At 34.3% G+C, this 27,004-nt stretch overlaps 1 protein-coding gene across 1 annotated transcript in view; it reads right to left on the minus strand.

Moving 5' to 3' along the window:
• Positions 1 to 27,004, minus strand: part of SLC25A12 (solute carrier family 25 member 12) — a 75,172-nt gene that overhangs the window by 47,799 nt on the left and 369 nt on the right. The window contains exons 2-4 of the mRNA XM_006921188.2: positions 26,286 to 26,339; positions 10,923 to 11,065; positions 2,940 to 3,055 (exon numbers count right to left, since the gene is read on the minus strand). Of these exons, the coding sequence (XP_006921250.1) occupies positions 2,940 to 3,055; positions 10,923 to 11,065; positions 26,286 to 26,339 (313 nt within the window). The remainder of the gene's footprint in view (positions 1 to 2,939; positions 3,056 to 10,922; positions 11,066 to 26,285; positions 26,340 to 27,004) is intronic.

Below are 27,004 nucleotides of genomic sequence, written 5' to 3' on the forward strand. Positions count from 1 at the left end.
AAAATCTCCAAAACCTATTCTGAGCTTGCACATCCTGAAATGGATTACCAAGGTCTCAATATAAGTCCCCTCTCCCAGAGTACAGCATTTCTAACAATAAAATAAAAATTTGTCCGGTACTCAAGTAAATGTTGTTCAACATTACTACTTATATAAATACTTGCAAAGATGCACACAATTTAAGTATATAATTTGATGTGTATAAAAAGCATATCTAAAAAACAAAAGCATAGATGAGAACAATATATACAAGAACACAGATAACATCTTCATCACAGTCCATGAGAGATACCGATGGCATAATAGTCTTTCCCCACTCCATTACACGTTCCTTCCAATATTCTCTCCCACCTTTCTTTCCACAAGTGAAAGCTATTCTCAAATAAGCTCCAAACTAGAAAATATAAGGCCATTTGGTGAAAGGATTTAAAGCTAGAATGGATCTAAAATTTCCTTTTACTTAAACATATGTCTATAAATATGTAAGTACAATTCATTTCATTAAGTGCAAACATGAAAACTGACCTTTATCATAGATCCAAATCCTATAAAAATAAACTCCAAGTTAATTATTTCCTTATGCTGAAATTCTGTAGTCTTGAAACAGCCTGAAATAAGTGGGCCTAAGAAATCTTGTTAAATCACATTTATAACAGTTTCAATGCTTTTCCTCTTTTCTTAAGAACATAAAATTAAACTTTCTCTTCTTCAGTATGATTCTTTTCGTTTTAGTTAAGCAAATTTGTCTAAAAATGGATCCTCAAAACTATGGAGGCCAGGCAGGAAGGGGAAATGGTCAAAGTCTCCAGGAAATAGTTCAGCACCATCAAGAGAACCATCCAGCTGGTTAGGGACCCCATAAACAATGTTGAAAGGGGGTTCAGCTTTATCTTATTCCATAAGAATCTTCCTACCTCTAAACAGATTATGGAGAAGAATGAAAGCAGGATTCTGATGGGTTTATATGTTCTTGAGTTCATAACAGCTGCTATAAAAACTAAAACCAATTTACTTTGCTTTCAATCCTAATTATAGTTTCTTAAAATCCTAACTCATAAAGCATAGTCTGAAGGAAAAATAAAAGATCTATAAAATGCTAAAATTGAGATCTGATAACTACAAGCTTTCATTTGCACAAAATATCAAGGTGTGTATAAACAACTCAGCTACTTTCTACACTCATTTAAATACACTAATCAACAATGGCATGAGTCTCTATTGTTAGTCTGTTAGATGAACTGACTTGAGTGCCTTATTTTTAAAAACAGAAATTAGGAAAAGCAATCAAATGGAGGAAGCACAAAGAACCAGAATATCAAGGTAGGAGGTACAAAATAAATTACAATTTGGTTTTAGGAAAATCTAATTCTTAAACAATGGACACATGATAGAAGCACAGGTATACTGTAACTAATGCAGATATTTGTATCAAGTTATTTCCCAAGCATTTCTGCACCACATTTGGAAGTGAGATATGTGAGTATGTGTGATACCTACTTAAAATAGAAAACTTATCATTATTAGTAATATAAAGTTAATGCTGAATGATGAAATGTAAAGGTTTTATGCTTTAAACTATAGAATCTAGGTGTTTTTGAAAAGGGTCAACGTTCTCTAGGAGGCAGAATGTCCAGATCTTGCTCCAAAAAGCAAGGACAATCCCAACGTATGCACAGAAACCTAAAGCACTCTACATAGGTATTTATTTGGGGAAATTTTCTTATACGGAAGACTACTGACTGGGTCAATGGGCAGAAAGAAGGAAACAATCATTGCCAAGCTAGAAAATGTGCTCACTAAGATCACAGCAAAAATACCACTGTACTTCTCACCATTCTGAACATGGCAGTGATACCTCTTCCTTTGGGTTTAACTAAAACTGTTTCTTCTATAACAAACTCTAGAGTGAATAAATATTTAGTGCTGTGGCTCTAGAAAAGCCTGACTTTCAATAGTTTCTCCACCATAGATTATTGCCAATTCACACCATAAAAGGGGCTCAGGTTCAGTTTTACAAGATGAAAAAGTTTTGGAGATCTGTTTCACAGCAGTGTGAATATACTCAACACTACTGAACCGTACACTTAAAAATGGTGAAGATAATAAAGGTTATGTTAGGTGCTGTGTGACCTTCATTTAAAAATTCCAAACATTAAAAAAAAACAAAAACGGAGGGCTCAAGGTCCTTGAAAACACATTGTTTTTATTAAAAGACCTGTTGCCGGAAAAATTAGCTGACACTTTTACTAAGCAAAAACTAATTTCTGCCAATAACTGTCTTTAAAAATGAATACATGGTTACAAACAGAAATGCTAGTTTATATGCTTCTGAGACATTGGCAATGTGCTAGATTATGTGCCTACCGAAGGATTTAAATCAATTTCTACATGCAACTCAGATGTAGTTTTAATATTCTAGCCTTGTTTTCTAAAACTAAAAATCTAAAATGTGGGTTCACAGAATATTAACTATTCTTGCCTTAACTCCCTCCTTCAGTTCCACTCTTGGTGTTAAAATGACATAGTAGCAATTTTCCAAAGACACTACAGAGAAGCATTGAACTCTATACCAAAAACCCCTTAAAGAATGAGATGATTATTCCATGTTGTTCACCGTCTGCTTTATAGAGATTTTTGCCCAGGCTGGCCTGGAACAAGAAAAATTTACGCCACCTATTTTAGGAATGTGAAAGTGTCAGTGACTCAATGAGCTGAAGCAACGGCATCCCTAGATTCCTTAATTTTTTGTGAATAGTTTAATGCTTTGAAAAAAATAAAACCGCTTTATCTGTATAAATCCCTTTAGGAAAGTAATACTTCCCTTATTGGCTAGTTCCTGAATGAATATCGTTCTATATGCGGTTACAAGAATTAGCAATTAAAAACTGGACCAGTCTCACTAACTTCACTTTTCACTTATAATCTTTTTTTTTTCTTACCAAATGTCACCTCTCCAGTTCCACTCTTGTCAAACAACTGGAAAGCCACTATGAACATGGAATCTGGAGCACATAAAACAGATTCAAAAGCCAAAAACTCTTGATAGGAGATCAATCTAGAATAAAATATAAACTGTTATTGGTTAGTAAAGAAAAGGGAAAACATGAGGCATTTAACCTGCCTTTCCTATATAAACTGTAGCTCCAGGTAACCAAATAATTAATGAAAGGAAGTTTCTCTTTATAGAGGTATTTCAGGTAATAAAGGAAGAAAGAGAAAGAAGAAATGATAGAATTAGAATATTATCCTTTTGTAAACCCCTACCGAATTAATAGAACTGGGCAATAATCGATAGCCCCTAATATCACAAAGAGAGAGAGAACTAAACCAAAAATAATTAAACCTGAATCTGAACAAGTCTGCAGATCAGATTTTCTCAACCTTAACACTAAATAGTGCCATTTTAAGCTGAACAATGCTTTGTTGTGGGAATCTCCTATGCATCTGTGTCATGTCTAGCAGCATCCCTGGCCTCTACGCACTAGATGCCAATAGCACTCACCATGTTGAGAATCACTGCTCTAGATATAATCAACAATTTACAGGAAATACAAAGGAGCAAGGATCATGTTGAACATCGCCACAGGAACACAAACAGCAAAAATGCAGACTATAGGAAACTATAAGGTGAACATTCTGTAGTTAAAAAAAAACTTTTAAAGAAGATATGGAGGAGAATCTTTTCAAAAACCTAAGGGATACAGCAATTAGTTATAAGATACAGATCTTATTTAGATTCCTATTGAAGTAAAAAAATAATATTAGTTTATAAGAAAATCAGGAAATGAAAATACTTGATGATATTAAGAAATTAATGTTAATGTTTTTGAGAAGTTTTTCTGTTTTGTTTTTCGTAATTTTTCTTATCTTTGAGAGGTACACACTGAAATATTTACAGATGAGATATGTCATCTGGAATTTGCTTCAAAACAATCTAGGGAATGGAGGAATGGGTGGGAGTATAAATAAAACAAACTTAATAATTATCTTATTAAGATAATTATTGAATGTGGATGATAAGTATATTGAATTCACTACACTATTCTGTTTAAAACATGTTTGAAATGTCGATAAAAAAAATTTAAAGGAAAATTTTCAAACAAAGAGAGAGAAACTAAAGCTTATTGAGTCCTATAATACACAGGGTTGTAATATTAGCCAGGGGCCAAAATTACAGTGAAATTGCTTTCAATGATCTTATGGAGCTGGCATATGCTAGTTTAGAGCCATCATCCAGAGCAAGCTAGCTGCAAAGATTCTATACTATGTTGCTACTACTGGTAAGTGACTAGCATTATAAAAATCCGTATGTATACCCTATATCTCAAGTGAAGGAACAGAACTAATCCTTAATGCGGCTTCTAGGCCCAAAGGATCTGACCTCTGCATACCCTCCCCTTGCTCTCTGCACTCTAGCCCACTCATTCTCGGCTCCTAGAACAATCCACGTTCCTTCCACTCAGGGCCATCGCTCAGCAATTCATTTTCCTTGGAATAATCTCACTAACTCCAAATTTTTGCCCATTTAATTTGTACCCAATCTTTACATAGCTCAGCTTAAATATCATTTCCTCAAGAGAATCAACTAAGAGTCCCAGATGACTTCACATTCCCCTCACATACTAACAGGAGCCCTCTCTTTTGTGCCCCTTGGAAAATTCTCAAAATAATAATGTAACTCACAGTTTAAAGTCTAATTCCCCACCATAAGGTAGGCTTGTCAGAGAACACAGGCTTGATTCAGGGTAGGAACTCATAAATATTCTCGCATAAACTCAATTTAGAATATATGACTTTTTAGAGTCACATTTCTCTACCCAGTATTAGGAAAATGACATTTTACATTTCATTTTCTGTCCCCATTTATCTAAGACATATTTTACATTCAATGTTACATTTCCTATTACTTAAAACACTCTGAAAAATGTTTAAATTACACAAGTTACATTATATCCAAAGCAATAATGTATATTATGCCTTTGCCCTTTATGGAGGGAAAGGCTTTGTGGTGGTGTTATTCAGGGCACTGAAGACCATACCCTCACTCTGCACATGCTGAAGAATCCCTGATGACAAGCCTGAGTGCCTAATGAGCCCTGAGAGTACGAGCTAATAACCAAAACTGTTTATCAGGCCACAAGTCATAATACACCTTATACATTGGTATACTACTAAAAAATAGAGTAAAACTCGAAAGTGTGGTTATCATTCCACAAATTTTTGGGTAGTGAAAACAAATGAAGTTATATCAAGTAACATCACCATCCACACACTCCTAAAAAGCAATGAGTAATATGTGATATTAAACTCTGAACAAAACTAAATACTAAAGATCGATGGTATGGTATGGTCTGAAAGTATGAGAATGTATAACACAAAAACAGTGGTGATCTAGGGGAGGCATTAAAGAAGACCTTCACTTCATTAAATATTTCTGAAATGTTTGAAATTTGTATAATGAAAAATTAGAATTATTTCTTCTGATTACAAGAGTAATTTTTAAAATAAAAAAAGTAACTAGGCTGATTATGGTTTTAAAAAAATAACATCTTGTTTTTTCCAAAACAAGTCTCTGGAATTAGACATCAAAAATACAATCACCCTGAAATATAGAATATGTAGCTTTAAAACACATTTCATGCTCAGTAGTAAAACTTTCTATATTTATGAGAAGAGGTCAAAGACTTTTTCCCAACTAGCAAAGGTCATAAACTGTTAGCTGGCAGAGTGGATCTGGCTCACACATATGTTTTCTTTGGCATCAAAGTTTTTTTTTTTTTCAGTTACATTAGTTGCCAACATTAGGAAATCATAAGATTTCATATAAATATCCAGTGTTCTGATTTCTCTTGATACATTGTGAGCTTGGGCAACAGGTTTATGGTCTCAAGTAGCACCAGCCCCTGGAGTCAAGCCGAAGCTGCCTCTTTCAGAGACCAGGGCTCAGCAGTTATCTATACCTCGCACCTGTGGATCTGAGACTTGTTGAGTAAGTTTCCAACTAAGTAGCCCTTTCTTTAAAATATACTCTATAGACTTTATTAAATATCTACATTTTGTCTATCAGTATATCCATAAAGATAAATCATATATACACGCAGCTTTAGAGCCAGAGGGACTCTTAGAAAGTCTAAAGAAGTCAAATGATCTGCTCTAAAACACTCAGTAACCCAAAGACTCTTAACTCCTGCCTTGAACTCAGCGCACACCTCCCTGCTCCCCCTTGCCCAACTTAAAGTTGAGAAACAGAAGGGTACTGTTATCTACAGTAAGTAGATCATTACAAGAGGTATTGGGGAAATACTTGGCGAACCCTCAATACTCAGAGTTGTTATACAGGGTGATTTATTTGAAGAAAGAAAAGTCAATTAAGAAACACAAAAGCATCAACAACTTAAAAATAAGTCACTTAATATTATTTGACCTTAAAAAGAAATGAAATGCTAGCACATGCTGCAACATGGATGAATCTTGAAAACATTATGCTAAGTGATATAAGCCATACATAAAAGGACAAATATTGTATTATTCCACTTTTGGAATAATTCTAGAATACCTAGAATAGTCAGATTAATAAGACAGAAGTACAATTGTGGTTACCAGGGACTGGATGTTGGGGAAGAATGTGGACTCACTGTTTAATGGGTATGGATTTTTAGTGTGGGAAGGTGAAAAAGTCCTGGAGATGGATGTTGATGATGGCAGTACAACAATGCGAATGCACTAATGCCACCGAACTGTACACTTAAAAATGGTTTAAAGTGGTAACTTTTATGTTATATATATTTTAACACAGTAAAAATAAACAAGTCACCTGAGATTGCCCAGGTGTATGCATTTGTCAAAACTCAGCGAATGCACCTTTAAGATTTATATTTTTTCACTGTGTGTAAATTTTACCTCTTTAAAAAAAAAAACCAAAACAAATATTGAAATCCAGTTATTAATATTATGCTGAAATATTTACAAAGTGTATCAACACCTCAATTTACTTTAAAGTGTATCAAAAAATAAGATAGGTTGATTGAAAGATGGAGGGATAGACACATGAAAAAAGATGTATATAGAAAGGTATTAATAGTAGAATATTTGGGTATTAACTGCAAAATTCTTTCAACTTTCCAGAATGTTTGAAATTTTTCATAATAAAATATTGGGAAGAAATGGGGTAGAAAGGCCATATAGTCTCTCTGACAATGCTCCCACAGCCTAAAAATACCTAATAATGTAATGATACTTTCAGAAAGCAAGAAATAATCTACTTATCTGCTAACAAAGAAAACATGTTCCAAAATTATTTTTAAAGCTCTTTTCTCTTTATCTTGCCATGGATTCCTCTATCATTAGAAAGACGTGATCAAGACTTTGGCAGAAAAAGTGCAAGCCACTAACGCTGGAGTGAAAAAAACTCTGCTTAGTTCATACCGTAACAGTTAGTTTCCCTTTGATGAGGATGCCATACTTGCTATTTGACATTTTACAAAGAACGTATATAATTTTATAACTTTTAAATAATATATTTTATGATTTGATATGTTTTTATATTTATCTAAAGTTTGTTTTTAATTTACTGAATGAAAACTAATAAAATTTCAAAATATTAATGTTATTTTTGCAATTTTTGAAATAACCAAGATTTCTGCATAAAAGGTTCTTCTATATACATGTGGAATATTAAAGGAAAACACTCATGAAAAAGTAAAAGAGAAGAAAACTATAGTTTTCCACATTATAGGAGAATAGAACCTCCAGGTGAAATTCTGACTAGAGCTAAATATAGAAACTATGGTTCTAGAAGTTACAGTTTCAAACAAGCAACTGCCTAAACATTTTAGAGTAGATCACACAATAATAGTCCCTGAGATCTGCCTTCAATGCATAAAATCATTTTGCTTTTAATTGTACAACCAGAATGTCAAAGTTTTAGCCATAATCTCACAAATACTGTTTGGCTAGTGGCTTTACTTTTAGACAAGCCATCAGTCTATTTATACCACACACTGCTCCTTCTACATGGCTCTCCACAGCAAGTACCTGCATCAAAACACTCCTGCTTATCTCACTATCTGTTGGAGGAAAGGGAGTGGGAAAGAAGAGGAAGGTGGGCAGTTTACAAACCAAGAAAACATGGGGCAGTGGGTGAGAGGGCCAGAGCATAAAAGGGCATGGCACTGACCACTCCTAAACCCGCTTTTCCCACATACTTAACCAAATCACTTAAACTTGTCTACACTGGTTCTATTAATTCCAATTTGGTCTTGGGTGATTATAAACAATATGTGGCGCTATTTCGAGTTACATACCTATAGAGCTCATCATCAAAAACCTACAATAGTATCAAAGAATATCTCCAAGGGCTGAAAAAAAAAATGTACCAACTGAACTATTCTAACCTTCTATCACTGCCCTGGGTAAGGGGTGGGAAACAGAAAGAGGGAAAAAAGAGAATATCTTTGTTCATAGTGATTACAAAAAGGAAAATGGACCAAAAATTAAGAGAACTAATTTTGTTATTGGGATAGTCAATCAACCTCTCCAGGTCTCATTTTCCTTAAATATTAAATGAGGAAGGGTTGACTACTTGGAATAAGATAAACATTACCAAAGCCTTTGATTCTCTTGAATTAAAAGTATTAAAGAATCTTTAACAATGACACCTAATCTTTTTGAAGTCAAAGATCCTTCTGAAAACCTGAGATTTCTCCACAGAAAAATGCAACTACAAATTTACTCATTTCATATTATATTTCAGCAAGTTCAGGATCTCTAAAGACTATCCATGAAAAAGAAGAGGTTAAGGATCCCCATATTTCTAGAAAAGTCCACTTTTTTTATTTTAGAAATAATCTGTTTCATAAACTTATCATTTTTATGACCTAACTATGAATCAATTTCCTACCCAATCCCAACCTGACTCATTCCAAGGAGAGAGGAAAAAAAGGAAGTTTAAGATGTTTTTATAATTTGAAATAGAACATATTTACCTTTTTAAAAGAGGTTATCTTAAGTAAACACTATTCAACATTACCAGATTCTTTACTAGCCAAAACCCATTTTTGATCTAGTCTATACTGGCAACTTAAATCCTTGTTTCCACTTGACCACACTTTTAACAAAGCAGCTAAGTCTGAGAGAACCACATGAATTAAGCTTTGAAAATGATACACCACTGAGATGGACCAGATGGTCACAAAAGAAAGCATCTGAAAAGATATGGATACTCTGAAAACAGGTCTCAAACCAAATTAATAACAATAAATATTCATTTCTAAAAGAACTAAATGTATATGCTACCTTTAATAATTTTGGAGAAGGAATTCTGATTAAATATAAATCTCATATGCCTTAGTGTCTAATCACTATTGAGACCCAATGACTAAATGGTTCACAGTAACTTATCAGCTAATTTGACTTTTTTTTGTATACATAAAATGTATAAAAAGTTCCCCAATATTTGCCACTGATAAATTTACAGAAATTCTTTCCAAGATATAGAACAATCATAGTAAATTTCAGGTACTGTTCTAGATTCTGCAGGAAAATACAGAGGAATACAATACTAATCCTGAACTCAAAGAACATAGATACCAACATTTCTACTTGAACTATTACAATAGCCTCCTAAACAGACTTCACTGCATGGAAGTCTTGTGCTATGCCAACGTACCATTTTTCTAAACTCTCATCATATTTGTGGTAATGCCAAAGACTTGGAGGCCTGGCAATGTAGCTTGGAACTCGCAACACAAGACAAAATTTTCTTTATGAATCATACAAATATTCCACCTGCTCCATAAAACAGTCATATGTGATTTTGATTTAAAAATGGTATGCTTTCTGTCCTTGAATTGAGTAAATTGACACTCTAGTAAGATGCACCTTGTGATTTCTGTGACTGCACTATACACTGCCAGGCTAAAAATATCTCCACAACTGAGAGTCAAAAGCCTACAAGATACAGTCAAAGCCTAGCACACAAATACCCAGCTCCACTCCAACCACAATTCCAACAGCGATAAAGCAACGTCACAGCCACACGAAAGTACATATAACATCACTCCCCACTATCACTCCCCCAAAACACACGCACATATGCCTCTTGGTGTTTCAAGCCACTGCTGCTCCCTTTCCTGGAACTCTCCTCCCTACTTGTCCAACCACCAGCAAGCTCCTATTCATCTTAGCAGATTTCACTCAAGCTTTGCCTCTTCTATGATGCTGTCCTGACCAAAATAGAGTTAACTAGGCTGTCTTAGATGTCCTTTCATATACTTCTACTATAGCACCTTATCCCCCAAATATTACTCTTTTTCTTTGTATACTCATCTCTATCTCACTAGGCCATGAGCTTCTTCTTAAGACCAGGAACCCCATTTTATCCACGTTTGTATCTCTAAGGCCCAACAGGACTTGGCAAATGGTGGTTGTTCAACACGTGCTTATTGAATAAATGAGACAGATAAATGAATAAATATCACTCTCTAAATTCTTCCCTGATGTATTTTTTTTCATAGCACTTATAACTTCCTCAGGTAATAATTTATTTTTAAATTTGTTTATTGTTTTTGTGTGATTTATTCGCTGATATAATTCTAGCACTTAGAACAGTGCCTAAACATAGAAGGTATTCAATATTGAATGAATGAATGAAATACACTCACTTAGTTTTGGCAAACCATTCTGCTCAGATTATTCAATATAAAATATGGCTTGTCACATGCAATATTTTTCAAAAGAAAAAAAAATGCCATCATTATCCTTGACAATGTCGGTAAATAACACTATTTTTATAAACTTCTAAGAAAATATATGGTTTGTAAATTTAAAATTCCAGATGGTCACAGGTAAACTTATAGTGTCTTTATTTTTTAATTAGATATAGCAGAACATTAGTTTTTAAAAAAACATATAAAGGTTCTCACCCATCCTTGGTTTGATCGGCTACTCCTGCCAAGAGCTGCACAATCTTCGGATTGCTATTTGGATCATTATACAGTCCAAGATAGCGCTGGACGAAATCTTCTGGGGTCATGTAATGTTCTCCATCAACCTCAGTACTGGCATACTAAAAAATAAATAATGTATACTTAAGATTTAAATTAGTCAATATTATTGTGTAGCCAACAAATGTTTTGTGAATGTGTAATTTAAAGGCCAGTATCAAAATAAGAATAATAAATGCAGAATTTTTTCCTGCAATAGTGAAAAAACAAACACCCAGGGCTTGATTTAAGAACATTGGTAAAGTACTGACACATGCTACGACATGGATCAACCTTGAAATCATTATAAGTTAAAGAGGCCAGACGCAAAAGGCCATGTATTGTATGATCCTGTTTACAGAATGTTCACAATAGGCAAATCCATAGCAACAGAAAGAAGGGTAGATGCAAGGAGATGGAAGAAGGGAGATGGGAATGAGGAGTAACTGCTTTAACATGTATGGGATTTCCCTTTTTGGGTGCGATAAAAAAGTTCTGAAATTCTATAGTGGTGATGGTTGCACAACATTGTAAACATATTGAAAAACACTGAATTGTGTACCTTAAAATGATTAAAATTGTGAATTTTATGTTACTTTAATTAACTTAATTTAATGTTACTTAAATTAATTTAATTTACATGGAGACTTTAATTAAAATTGAAAATATATATATATACACATATGTAAGAGATATTAGAAAGATAAAGAAAGATGAAAGGGCAGCCAAAATGACCAAAACCTGAAAGTGAGAAGATAACATCTGTAGACTCCCAGAGGCTTCCTGCTTTAATAACCTGTCAATCCTTAAAAGTGAAATGAATGAGAAAAGCATAACGAACAAGAACTTTCATCATAGGTTTTCATTCCAAGTTCCATGGCGATAAAGCAATGTGGCGTTGTATCATCAAAAAAAAAGAAACAAATAAATTATTGTCTTTTATATTGATAATTTTTTAAATAAAATAATACCTGCTTATCAAATAAATGCCTCATTATTTTGAGGGTTTTATGTACCATGGCATGACCAAATAATAAAAGCCAAAGCCCTCCTCTCTGTGTTGAAGCTAATCAATTTAGCTACTTCAGTCAACTATCAAAGTAGGAACGTCAGAAAATTTTCCAGAATTGAAGCATATAAGGGCCCACTAAGTGCCAAGCATAATAACTTAAAACAAAAACCCACACCAGGACTTGGCTCATCATCATCAAATTACAGAACATCAGAATCAAGAGAAAACTCTTAAAAGTTTTTAGAAAGAAAAACAGGTTACAATTAAGAATTATGAATCATGGGCATCATGCTCCTCATTGGAAGCTTGAAGGCAATGCAATAATCTTAAAATATCTAAGAGAGATGATTTCTAACCTAGAATTCTAAACTGAGCCAAACTTTCGATCAAGGGTAAGTTAAAAGCACTTTGAGATGTCTACGTTCTCAAAACTTTTTTCTCCCTTCATGTGCCCTTTCTCAGGAAGCTGTAGGAGAATTTGCTCCATTAAAAAGAAGGCATGAACCAAGAAAGATGTGGGATTTAGGAAACAGAAGATCCAACTCGGGAAAATGGCCAAGGGAAATCCCAGGACAACAATTGTGCTGCAGGCCTCCAGAGTGCCCAGTCCTGGCCGGGGCAGACAGAGGCCTCCAAGAAGAAAAGCCACTAGGGAAAATGAAATGTCTTGGCTCTACCACAAACTCATTGAGAGTCCTTCGATGACCATTCTCTTCCCAGGCCTCTAGATACATCACACGTCTATAAAATGAAGACTAAACAATCTTTGATGCTTCAAAACAACAGGTATGCAAACATAGGATAAAAAAATAAAGTGTATGGTATTGATACTCATAGTGAATGGATTCTACCAATTCCTATCAATTGCTTGTTTTTCCTCATTCTTCAATGCAAGGCATAATCTGACATGTTTTACCAAGATCACAATACTACCAAATTTAGAACAGGCAGGAGTGGGGAAAGCACAACATTACAAAGTCACTGCTGTAACAGGAAAGAGGGATCAACACAAGAAAGTCCAAAAATAGAATTTAAAGAGGCTGACAAGTCAACCACTAACTAGAATATGAGTGCCAAATATGATGAAAAATAAACCGTAGGAACTGAAAAAGAGTGGTTCATTCTAAGAATTGGTGAGATGAGGTTGGGAGGAGAAAAGAGAAAATAACGTTCAGAATAGGCCTTCAAAATAAAATTCAATTTTAACTACAAATCGAGAGAAAGGGCATTTTAGGCTAAAACATAAAAATCAAAGTGAACAAACATAGAAATAATTTTTTTCTCTTTTTGGCAGAGAGGAGTTAGTTGGAGAAAGAAATGATAATAAAGAGAGAGTATACAAAGACATGTAGAAGGTAAAGCTAAAAAGGCAATTTGAGACGGATGGTGGAAGACTGAATACTAACTGAACTAAATCACTCTGAGTTTTTTTTTTCTGGGCCATGGGATACTATTAAAAATTTTAGGGGAGGAGAGAGGAACAGTATCTGACCTTTGCTCTCCCAGATGGCAATGTGAAAGATGGACTGGAGAAGAAAACTGATGAGGGGCAGGGAGACCAGGTAGTGGCTATTGCAAAGATCCAGGTGAAAGAGGCAGAGGCTGAACCAAGGCGATCAGAGAGCGAATTAAAAAACAACGGGTACATTCACCCATTGTTAATGGCTTTTTATTTTACATGATTTTAATAGCGTTACATTTATACCATTCAAAATTCAAAAGGTACAACAGGAAATACAGTGAAAGTCTTCCTCCCACGTCTTGTCCCCATTCAATTCCCCACTCCAGAGGCAGTTTCTTGTATATCCTTCCAAAAATGTTTTATACATAAACAAATAAGTTATATATACATGAGATATATATTATATATACATGCTTATATACATATATACACACAAATATGTGTGTATGACTATTCTTTCCATTTCTCTTTTACACAAATGATAACATTCTATTTACACTGGTCTGTATATCTTGCTTTTTTCAAATTCAGTCCTTCTGAAAAGCAATTCAGCTATATGTACATACACACAAATATACATAAATATCATATATAGAGAGCCATAAAAATGCTCACATCCTTTGACAAGGAATCCTGGGCCTGAATCCTATGAAAACGTTAAAAGGAGGAAGAACTAAACACAAAATATAAAATAAGAAAATACAAGAGATGGGTTATGGTGACCTTTCTTCTCTCTACAATTGTTTTGAGTGTTGCTTTCTTTCTTGAACAGATGTAAATTTTCAAAAGAGAGGGAATATGAAAACATTTTAGAATTAACAAAATTTGGCAACTAATTGTCCCCCTCCCCGCCTTTTTTTTTTTTGCCACAGAATAGGCCTTCAAAATAAAATTCAATTTTATTTTAATACCTAATATCTGAATTTGACTGTCAGGACAACCACCATTACACAGAATATACACAAACACAGACTCACACACACTGAAGTATACTGTACTTACTGAACCACCAGGATTTCATGACATTCTTGCCTTTAACACTATCAGAAAATAGAGCAGTCTTAGCACAAACCACCAAGGACACAGCAGCCAAGAAGGAAAACAAATGCTTTTGTTGACATGTACTGGAACAGGCTTTGCCGGTATCTGGGGTTATAAATGATGCCAGAGAATTACTTAGCCTGAGGTACTTTGCTAGTATTTTCCTCAACTCTCCTAGTCTATCTTAACTTAATTTTAACTGAAAGATGAAGTGTATAGCTCCGAGGGAAAAAAACAAGTCTTCTCATCCACAAGGAGTCACTACTTGACTTCTGCAGAAGACACTTAATTAACTCATTAAATTAGAGACAATTACTTGGCAATGTCAGTGAGCCTGCTGCCTGAACAGACAGAACAGAAGAGGTAGTTTAGAACTACAACTAGAATTTACTTGCAGTCATTCAAAGTGCTAAAATATTTTAGGTAGTATATTAACAAAGAAAAGCAGGTACTTTCAAATGGGTAATATAATTAAACCAAAAGTATTTTTTAAAATACTTTTTAAATAAGAATGACACATTTACTTTAAACAACTTCATTACTTTTAATGCTTCCCATTTCAATTGACTAGATAATGTTTTAAACAGATTTTTTTTAAAGTAAACATGACCTATAGTAATACATAAGGCAAGAAATAAGAAAACCTTAAGTGGCCTTACTGAGACCTTCTCTTTCTGCTAATCAAAATGACTTGAATATTTACACTAAAAACAATAAAAACCAATTTAAAACAAAGTTTGGGTCTCCCAGGCTAGCAATTATGCTAAAAATGTAATATATTAGGTAACTTAGTAGTTTCATAATATCATTTCCATTTTGTTTCTGTTATTTCAAAGGGTAAACTAAAATAAATTTAACTTAAATTAACCAAAAATTATATCCATATTCCAAATAACTTTAGAGTTAATCATTTGCTATTTCAAAGGTGTCTCTCAAGCACTTGTACATTCCTTTTGGGCAAGAAGTCAAGGACACATGAAAGAGAGACAAGAAGTAGCTGACAGTATCTAAAAAAAAAAAAATAGGTAGTCTATTTTCTTTATCCAAACCCAATTCAAGTATTTGAATGTAAAAGCGCACACAGCTTTGACATTTCTGTAAATATTTAAATTTACATTGAGTATAATTCACATGTGCTTGAAAAAGCCTTGATATTCTGAAGCTTGAGAAATAAAATGGATCTTATGAGAGATTAGAATATATACATTTAATCCAAATTATGTGAATTTGGATTAAGATGACAAGGTTTCATATACAGATATATGTTGTATTTACACTGATCTCTAGCTACAAATGAAAAGATCATGTTATCTAGAAATGTTTTGCCTATCAAGCCAACAGATCAACATATTAAGGCCTCGCTTGACTGGAGTAAACTGGAGAGTAGTAACTCCTTTGCTGAATTTAACCTTAAGTGACCTTTAAAATGTATGTTACATATGTCACAGGTACCTAGAAAGCAGACTTTTACAAAGAATTTACACAGAACCCTAAATTTCCATTGAATAAGGAGAAAAATAAGTTAACTTAAAATTCAATCACATAAATGAGTAAAAAACCCTAATAGTCTAAATGATACAAATTATCTGGTTTAAATTAAAAAAAAAAAAGATCCTTTGATGTTTTATTTCTAAAAGATTTTTCAAAGATTATAAAGGAAAGTTCTGATTTGCTGTGACAGGAAAGCTGGTTGCTTTTTAAAAACTTTGCAGTATATCAAGATCAAGGTTGTCTTTTTAAATATGTACACTGAAACCAAGGTGATATATCTAGGGGCATTACTTTTTAAGCTAAAAGTATGCTAAAAATAAAATCTTTCAGGTTATTTTGCATTCAGTTAGAAGCATTTATGAAACACCAACTATGTGCTGGGCACTATGCCTGACACTAGGGATGCAGAGATTGACAAAACATTGTTCCTGTCTTCAAACGGCTCAGAGACGATGGCATAATGGACATCAAAACTAGAGTCAGAAAACACAGTCTAATCCCCTGTCCTGCTAACTAGTTGATATTTCTTGAGCAAAACAATCTGAGCCTCTTTAACAAGAAATAGCTGTCTCACTGTGAGGAAAAACATGAGATCCTGAACACTAAAATACTTAGAATTATAAAATACATGCACATTGAAATAGTCATTCTAAAATGCTTAGAAATACAGACGAGCATAGGAACCCAGTTTCCTTCCTTGCTTTACTGAATTTTTCTGCCTTTGCCCAAACAGGAAGTTATTATTCTAACTCTTTATCTTTCCAAACCAAGGTTTCCTTGGGTTTTAGCTTCTACTATTCTCAAGTTTACCAAGAGACCAGTCCTGACTGGTCTAAGCTAGCTTCATCTCTGTTTATCCAATATGTGGCTGTAACATGAGTCAAAACAAACTGTTCCTCCATGACTTTGTTCCAAGCGAGATGAAATGACATTTTCAGATGTTAATGTACTTTCAATTTCAGTTACTCAAATGAAAACGTCACGAACTTCAGTTAACTACAGATATCACACACAGCATTTCCCATATAGAAAAATGAATTACATGAACAATGGATGAGGAAGACATGTACCAAGACAAAGTTCAGCATATGAAGCTAATCCTTTTGCTGTCCTTTGCTATTACTGCTCTTATTTCTAATGGAAGCCAAATTTAGTCAGGAATGTATGCCCTTTCACTACACTCTGCATAATGAGCAAAGACCACAGCAGATCTGACATACAAACCCTGTTACAATAGTACAATGTGGAATTCGTCGTCTATCATAAAAATGTTTTAATATTAAAAAAATGTAAATACATTTGGCCACACTAATTCTAATTTTAACAACTTTATTAACCACGTTAATTTTTTAAAACAAAGATTTTAATTAGTGATGCAAATTTTTTCTAATATTTACTAAAATCAACTATACATGCATTGGGAAAAGGCAGTTTTATACATCTAAGTTTAATTAGCACTTTCAGTTACATATTTCACATACAGTAGAAACAAAACATTCTATTTGATTTTGCAAAGAAATTTCCCATAAGACTGCCCTTCTAACTCAGATTGCTTCCATGAAATACTATGTGCTTATTTTTCTTTTTGCTTTAATATATGTATTTTTACTATCCTTTATAGCATGTCCTACTAAACAATGCAATTCCTAACACAGTGGGGAGCAACAAGACCCTTGTTAATCACTGAAATCAACTGAAGCAACCATATAAACTACGTCTACCAAAACAATTTCCTCCTCAAAATGACCAAAAACCTTGGAACTTAAATAACTCCAGAGAACTCAATAGCTAGAACTAGAATGCTTCTCAGGGCAGATTAAGTTGAATAATTAATTTACATTGTTCTTAAAATAAATATTTCAATCTCTTGGTCTAAGTAACCATGGGAACATACAAGAAGCATATATATTTATAAACCTGGGCAAATCATGTCTTTGACAATCAAGGTGCAGCTCCTAGCGGGATAGAATGCTTTAATGTTGGTAAGCCTTGATTAAATAAATACCAAGATTTCTGCCATAGAGAAAGGAGCTTTATCCTTGTAGGAAGCAGAAAATACTAAAAGATTTAAGAGACAAAGTAATCAAATGCAATGTATGAACCTGGATCTTGATTTTAAAAAAGCAACTTAAAATAATATATAGATATATATATATAAAACAATCAGGGACATTTCAACACTGAATGGAAATCCATGTTATCAAGGAATATTTTTAGGTGTGATAATTGTATTGTGGTTTGTTGGTTTTTCAGTCATCATCTTTTAGAGATACATACTGAAGTATTTACGTATGCAGTAATATGATGTCTGGGAATTGCTCCAAAATAATCCAATGCAGCTGCAATACAGATGAAGCAAGATTAGCCATGATATTTGGTGAAGGTGAGTAACAGGTACATGGCAATTACACCATTTTCTCTCAATTCACATGTTTGAAATTTTCAATAATAAGCTTTTTAAAAGGCTACAGAAAAATTTAAAAATAAAAGGCTACAGGAAAATGAGATGATTCTATATGTACTGACATACCTGTATCTATAAACAATTTTAAGTAAAAAGGAAAAATTGTGTTAAAATACATAAAGCAAGTTTCTTTACTGTAACCTTGAGCAAGTTACTTAACTTTCTGGGGCTTAGTTTCCTCATCTATAAAATGGGAAAACTAATGGTACCTACCTTATAGAGTTGTTCTGAGGATTAAATATAATGATTTGTATAAGACTTAGAATAGTACCTGAGACAAAACAGTGACTGAGTAACCAACAACTCAGTTCCAGAAGCCAAATAATGGCCATGGCACTGGTTTCAGTGAATGACGCTTCAGAAATTTCAGTAGTACAGTAAGTCCTCATTTAACACTAACAATAGGTTCTTGGAAATGCAGTGAAATGACATATAAAGAAACCAATCTTACCATAGGCTAGTTGATATAAACAAAAGTTCCTATGGCATCTCATTAACATTATAATGAAACGGAATTGAGTGAAATGACATTATTCGAGAACTTGCTGTACTTGAGTAAAAAAGAGCTGGACAGAACAGGGATGACTTTTTAAGAAAATAAAGTTACACACATACAGAGTGAATTATAAGTCTCTCTTTAAGGTCTGTGTCTTGGTATTTCAGAGCTTATGGTTGGACTATTATTCCTTTTCTGGTCCAGACTGAGCAACTGAAGGCTCAAAAGAAAACTCAAGTCTCTCAATCTCAGACCATGGTTATACCCCTTCCCAGCACCTATAGACTTGAGAGAAATTTCCTCTTACAGTCGTATTTCCAAGTGTGGAGATTTGTGAAGATCTTCAGATTATGTCCCAAGAATGTAATTAACTGATTACACGTACATAATCATAAACACATATTAACATCGTAGTCACTTTGTACGTCCAGCAGTTTCCTGGGGAAAATAAGGGACTCAACTCCAATTCAGGAAAGAAAAGTTCTCATCCCATCTTAGAAGAAAAGGAAGAACAGAAGGAACTAAGCTTTATTTGGTTCTACATGTGTCAGGCACCATTTACACATTGCCTTATTTAATCTTTATAGCATTCCTATGTACTAGGTATAGTTATATTTCTTAGATGAGGAAACAGGCTTCAAAAGTAATGAAAACACCTAAGGTCACACAGCAAAAAGGGATCAAATAAGGATTCAAATCCAGGTTAGACTACAAAGCCCATGTAGGCTCCAGCTATGCTTTGCTGCCTCCTTGATGAAAAGGAGTTACCTGAGGCCCAGCTCAAGTATTCTAAGAACCCTATAGACAGGAGGAAATTAAATTGGATGAATCAGTCTACTCAAAGGAATCATTCATGAGAAAGCAGAGAAATGTATAAGAAAGTTGACATTTCAATTTGATCTATTTAAACACAAACAGACTCATTCCACTTCCAAAGCAAAAGACCTTCAGTGGTTTCCATGATGCCCTTAAAAAAAAAAAAAAAATCCAAACTCTTCTCCGTGGCCTATAAACAAGGCCCTGCTTGGTTTGCCTTTTTCAGCCTCATTTCTTACTGGCCATTCACCTCCTAACTCACTGATGCTCCAGGCACACTGGCCCCCTTTCTTTTTGTTGAACATATCAAACTCTTATCCACACTTAGGCCTTTATACATGTGAGACCTCTGGAATTCTCTCTACTCACTTTTTAGTTCTCAGCTCTAGTTCTCAGTTCTATCACCTCCTCAGGGGCCTTCAATGACCACCCTCTTGAACAATGATGGCCTTTTCTATCTTTTTGTTTATTTCCTTATTGGACTTGTCACGTTCTACAGTTGCTTTGTGTGTATGTACATGTGTCCGTGTGCGTGCATGTGTGAACTTGTTATTGTCTGTCTCGCCCTTACTGAACTCTTCTATCTTATTTCTATAAGGTAGAACCTAGCACAATGCCTCGTCTGGCACATAGTAGCCAATTTAAAATGTATTGATTGGTAGTAGAACATAACATGATATTTAGTAACACTACTTTTTTTATCTTTTCAGTTATTTTTCAATCTTTCAAGTTGCTTCAAGAATAAAGTCTCACTATGGTGCTAATATGCTCTTAATGCCTAACACCTTTTTTTAATGAGAACTCTATATAGTTTATGATAAATACTTTATAATCTAAATATAAAGGTTATTATCTTCAATTCCTATATTCTGAAGAACTGGTGAAAACACTTTATCATTGTGGTTAAGAAAACTATAGCTCCCCTTCTGTGCATCTCATATTGGGTTTATTCAGCCCAATTTATGCTGGGTAGTCTTATTTTAACTTCAGGTTCTGAATTGCTACGGTCTTACTTTTTAAATTATTCACTTGCTCAAAATTTCATACAAACACATTGAGACATTGTTTTATTTTCCCCTAAAACTTCCCCCAAGTTAACAACTTAGTATCTATCCTTCCGTACCTTTCTCAATGCCCATTAAATCATACAAACATATGTGCAAGATACATCATACAACATATATGAAGTGACTCGGGAAACTAAAATCATGCTATACATATGTTTACATTTTTCTTTTCTCACTTAATAGTACATTGGAAATCCCTCTAAATCAGCTGAATAGTTCTAGTGCATTATTTTTGGTATCCACATAATTTTCCATGGTATGGTTATTTCATAATTTTTCTACCACTTCCCTTTGATAGCATTTATTTTGTTCTACCCCTATGCTCCTCCTTTTTTGTAGGTAAAATTGAGTGCTGCAACTAACAACCTTGTACATATATATTCATATGAGTATTTTTATTTCACCAGGATAAATATCTCAAAAGTAGGATTGTTTGTTCAGATGGTATCTTCTTTTATAACCACTGCCAGATTGCTTTCCAAAGAGTCTTTGTTTCCACAAATACATATCTGGCCTCAGCAGATGTTATCAATGTTTAATACTACTTGTATTATAATGGTAATATTGTTACACATCACACACTTTTGAAAACATAGCCCTAATGCATATTCCAACAAAGTAAAAGGGTCTCATGCCTAAAGGCCTGCTTAATTTCCTTCTCAGCACCCCAGGTTACTGCCAAAAGCAATAAATTTATAATGTGTAAACAAATATTTATTGCATAAAAGGACATTTCTTTCAAATGAAATATGTTATCATAAAAATCCTAAGGAAGAATTACTCTTTGCTTTACATTAGCAGCACCTTCATCCACTTATTCACTAATCCTAAACAAGCCAGAAAAAAGTGTTTTCATAATTTTATACAGGATATGATCTTTATTGTTACATTGCTGTTAATGAGAAAAAGAATAGGCTCAAAATGATATTTGAGTTCTACATTGCAGCATATTTTTGTTCCAGCATAGGTAGTGGTACAGTGTCAACACGTGTCGCTTTGACCATACAATACAATGATAAATGAACAATAGTAGGTCTATCAACTAGAAAAAAAGAGATCTTGAAAAATCATTCACTTAAAACAGCTTTAGATAAACTTTGCCAGAAAGCACAGACCAGATTAAGACTTTACTTTGAAATTTGTCAGGCTTACAACACGGATGGATCTCAAGATAATCATGCTAAGCGAAATAAGCCTGACAGAAAAAGTTGAAAATCACATGACATCACTTATATGTGGGATATAAACCTAAAAGCAACAAATGAGCAGGACAAACAAACAGAGACTCATGGACATAGACTATAGACTAGTGGTTCCCAGAGGTTACTAGTGGGGTGGGGGAGGAGCAGGGAGGTAGACGGGGTAAAGGGGGTCACCTATGGGGGATAGGGGGAGGGTGAAATGGGTAAAGGAGATCAAATATATGGTAGCTGAAGGAAACTGGACTTTGGATGGTAAACACAATAGACTATACAGATGTCAAATGATAATGTACACCTGAAAATTACATAATTGTATTAACCAATGTTACTCCAATAAACTTAATTTTAAAAAAATCATGTGACATTTGTCAGGCTTATAACAAACAGCCTGTGACATTCCTGTTGTCCTCACCTCTCCTCCCTCTTCATAGCTTCTATTGTCTCCTTTTGCTACTGTATACTTCTGATGTAGCAAAATTGGGTCAATGATAGTGTGGGGGTGAGAGAGGTAAAAGAAGAAAGTTAAATCAAGAAATAGTAGGGCAGTAATAGTAAAATCTTAGCTTGACGACTGGTTGCAAAATTATAGCACAGATTAATACATAAGAATTCAATTGTCATGCTCCAATTTTATAAGCTTTGGAGGCAGGAAAAAAAACAGATTACTGGTGAATATCACTTGTTTTAACAAATAGAAAATATAGCTCATCAAAATCTGAGAAGCAATGAACATAGAAAAAAACAAACCTATTCCCTGTATTCAAAATAATAATGCTTTACTCTTTTAAAGCCTTTCTTATAAACTTGCACACATAACTCCATTAAACATAGATATACCAGCACTTCAAATAGGAGTATTTTGCTGTTTACAAAGCAAATGACTTTTGAGCCATACTATTTGTGAATTTAGACAGTGGATGCCACAAATATAAATTTTACAAAAGAGAGCTTTCAATTGTATTCTAAAATTCAAAATCAAATCTTCCCTGTACTCTTTAAATACCTCAAATGATCTTGAACTCAAGTGACCCTCAAATCCTACCAAAACCAAATTACACTAATAACAGAATAATCTATATTTTAGTTTTGACTGTATCCTTTTTTCGAAACTCTACTTTAAACTCCCATGGGACCTTTCTCCTAGTTCTTCTCCTCTTCCCACTTCAATTGTGAATATCGCTTATAAATCAGTCCCTTATATTCCCTGTCTTATTTTATACTTAATTCCCCTAACCACAAGGATTTACCTACCACCTATATGAATTTTTATTTGTCCAAACCTGACTTAAACTTATTTAAATATATTTATTTGGCAACCAAACTTAAACTCCTCTATCCCAAAATTCCCAAAACAGACACTTATCAATTAACATTCTAAAAATTCCAGATTCACTACATATTTAATTCTAAACTCAATAGAGTCATCCCTTAAAAAGTCCCTGGTATTGCCCTTCCTCTCCATTTTCCCAGCCATCAGCCACTCCAGGTCATTATCACACACATGTATTATTTCAAAAGCCTCTTAGCTGATCACACTACCTACTTTCCAACCTCTCCACACTTTATCCAACGAACACAAAGAGCTGCCAGAACTCGCCACTTCAATTTGCCCACTCAGAAACCCAGAGTGCCTCCCCACTGTCAAATCCAAACTCCTTGGCTAAATGGTCTAGGTAGTCACCGTGTATAGACACTTTCTTTTTTTTAATCACCTAACAGTTTTTTCTTTAACTTCTTATCTAACGCAGCTGCCATTAGCCTCTCCCATACACCTAACTCAAAAATCATTCCATTTTAAGATCCCACAAATGGTATAATGCAAAGGTTAAGAAGAGTATGTGTTCTGTAGTTTGATTTGAATCCAGGTTCTACCACTTAACGAACTAAGTCACATTAACCAAGTCATTTAACTTCTTCTAACCGGGACACTAGCCCTACCTCCTCCTGAGGTTATGAAAATACCCTTAAAGCACCTGGCCAATGCCCAGTACACTGCAGAATGACCAATAAATGTTAGGCATTGTCGTTGTTATTACATGGCCACTCTGATCTTGGCAAGCCCCATCTGATTGCTCTATCGGAGGCTACGCATTTGCTTTCACTATTCTTGACTCCGTCAACCACAAACTGTTAGAGATGGAATGGGTCTCAGGCAAGATTCAAGTCTTGGCTCAGTCCTCCCCTTTGTTTATTCAACTTGGTGTCTACTACTAAACTAAAACGAGTACACACAACACACAGAAAATAGGCCTTAGTAAATATTTGTTGGGTAAATATGTTAAGTGCTAAAGAAGTATGTAGTTAGTATGTATTTTTATCTATTTTCTCTAAAATATTAACAAATCATATGCATCTAAAATAAAACTGTTTCTAAACAATGCCCTATAGGAACTATAGTTTGTTCCCTCAAGGAACTAGTGTTTGAAGTATTCAACACAGGAATAAAAAATTCTGATGTTATTTGGTAATAACTGTCTTCAAATTAATTCAACTAAGTATATTGTATCTTTCTAGCTGCTTATGCCTTCCTGAAGGTAATTATCTATGTTTTCTCTCTCTTACCTATCAGTAATTCTAGGGTCAATGTTTTACAGTTAGTGCTAAACGTGCAGTTATGAATTCCACAAATTTTCAATATAAAAATGAGCATCATCAAAATAATGAGTAAAAAGATAATAAAAGTTAGAAGTCAAACAGCTAGGCAAAGTCCCAGCTCTCTCCTTGTACTTCCAGTCCCTCTCTCCCCAAAAACAAATCCATACCAAACCACAGATTTTTTTCCTATAGGATTTTTAAAGCTGGAAGGACCTCAATTTCCATTCCCTTAAGTCCTACCGAGTTTCACATGAGCAGATAATGCCCAGATGGGCCAGATAATTAGCCTATTGGCACAACAACCCGATAAAGGCAGGGCTGGGAATTGAACCCAGTGTTCCTGACACCTAGGTCAATGCTCTTTTCACTACATGAAGTATTATTTCAATTGATTTCTTCCATGACTACTTAATCTAGAAAATAAAATTAACTGTATCATTTAAACTCCTCACAAAACAATTGAGTGTAATCATACAGTGTGGTTAATACTAACATATCTGGGGCTATTTTCAAGAACATGTGTCAGGAATAAAGTTTTCAAGCCATAAATAGAACATTTCTATTACAATTAACATTTGTTCTAGAAATGCTTCCCTTCATCAGATATTATAAACTTTAAGATCCCCATCTTCACTAATTCTTTTTTCAAGAACTATACGTAGGTTAAGCAATCAATCCACATGTCTCAGATAAAAATGTCATCTATTCCAGGCTCATCGGCATATGTTAGAGTATGTTCCTAATATAGAATCATAGACTTTTGGAGTTGGAAGGAACCTTGGAGATCACCTCTCATTTTACAGAGAAAGCTAACACCCAACAGGGATCTGCCCAAGGTCAAAATTTCCTCACAAGAACCCAGGTCTGGAATAGAAAGTTCTCAAAAGAAAATTTCAGAGAAAAACAATAGTTAGTGGAAAACTTTAGTTTGTCTCCCTTTACATCTACTTCTTAAGTACAACTTTCTGCATGAGGAGCTTTTGAAATTTAAGAAAGCAAAACAAAAGTGTAAGCCAATTTTTTTTAAGTTTACAGCCAAGTCGCTGATCCTCAAAATTTATCACAAGTTAAGGTAGTTCTTGGCAAGAATCTCAGATAGTAACATTTTGTAGCTAAATCTCAAACGAGTATGGATATAAAAAAGGGATCAGACTGGAAAAAGCAAAATAAAATAACACCAAGTCTAGCAAAAAAAGGGGGGGGGAGACACACAAATTAATAGCTATAATATTTTTATCTCTGTATCAAATTACACAGAGAATTGCTTATAAGTAGGGAAACTTTATAAACATGGAACTTTCAAGGACAAAAGAATTTTAATCACCATACCTATAATTACACAAGAATGTCAATATATTTCAAAATTTTATTTTGGTCACAGTGCTTAAGGGAAGCTAAAAATTCTTTTTAATATTCTTTTCCATGTCTTAAGCCATGTTTTTAAAAAACATGAGGGAAATCTCTTATCAAACTTTAATTTAAAAAAAAACTTTTATTCAAACCTTAACAAAATAAGAATTATAAGCTATATTACCTAGCCATGTTTTTAAGACTACATGAAAAGAGAACATTTCTAAAGGTAAGGCCTGAAAAGTACCAGATTTCCACTTTTATTCCCACCCCCCGGTTAAAAAGCACAGTACATAAACCAATTTACCTGCAGGAATATGTTTCTTAACTCATGAGGATCACCTCGCTTGGTTGTCTGCACCTGTAAGCCAAAAAAGGCAATTAATGCTTCACTAGAGATCATATCTCTTCAGATTAGAGTTCACAGATACTAACAATCAATGCTCTTATCTTTTATAAAGGCATTTAGTTTAAAACAAACCAAAAACACCAATTCTGATGACAACTGTCAAATTGGAGATCTGTGACTAGAGGGTGGAAGAGCCTAAAAGACCGCAAATCTACCAGATAGATTTCGCCTGGATTGGAAAGGAAAGACAGTGAGGATCAATCTCTTACTTTACTCCATATCCACTAGCAACACAGCAACCAACCACCTTCAAATCAAGAAGCCAGCAAGAGTAGATTAATAGGAAAGTTGAAACACCCAAATGAATGGCATGGCCTAGCAGCCTTTCTTCCCGATGTAAAGAAATCCAGAATATAATTATCTTCGCGCCCCTCTCTTTCTCCACCCAACTTAAAATATGAAAGCTACTACGTTTCCAAATACTTTCGACATCCTGCCACCTGCAGCGCAAATGCCAACCATTGCCCCCGGCCACAATGAGGCTCCGAATTACTCAATTACTCACCCCCTCCCCCACCGCAATACACAGATGCTTTAGGTATCACCAGCTTTACATGCCACTTCTTCCGACTCCCTTTCTAATGCCCTCCAACTCTGGACTCACAATGCACTTAGGG

This window comes from Pteropus alecto, unplaced genomic scaffold (assembly GCF_000325575.1).
Source record: "Pteropus alecto unplaced genomic scaffold, ASM32557v1 scaffold3, whole genome shotgun sequence".
Taxonomy (NCBI): Eukaryota; Metazoa; Chordata; class Mammalia; order Chiroptera; family Pteropodidae; genus Pteropus; species Pteropus alecto.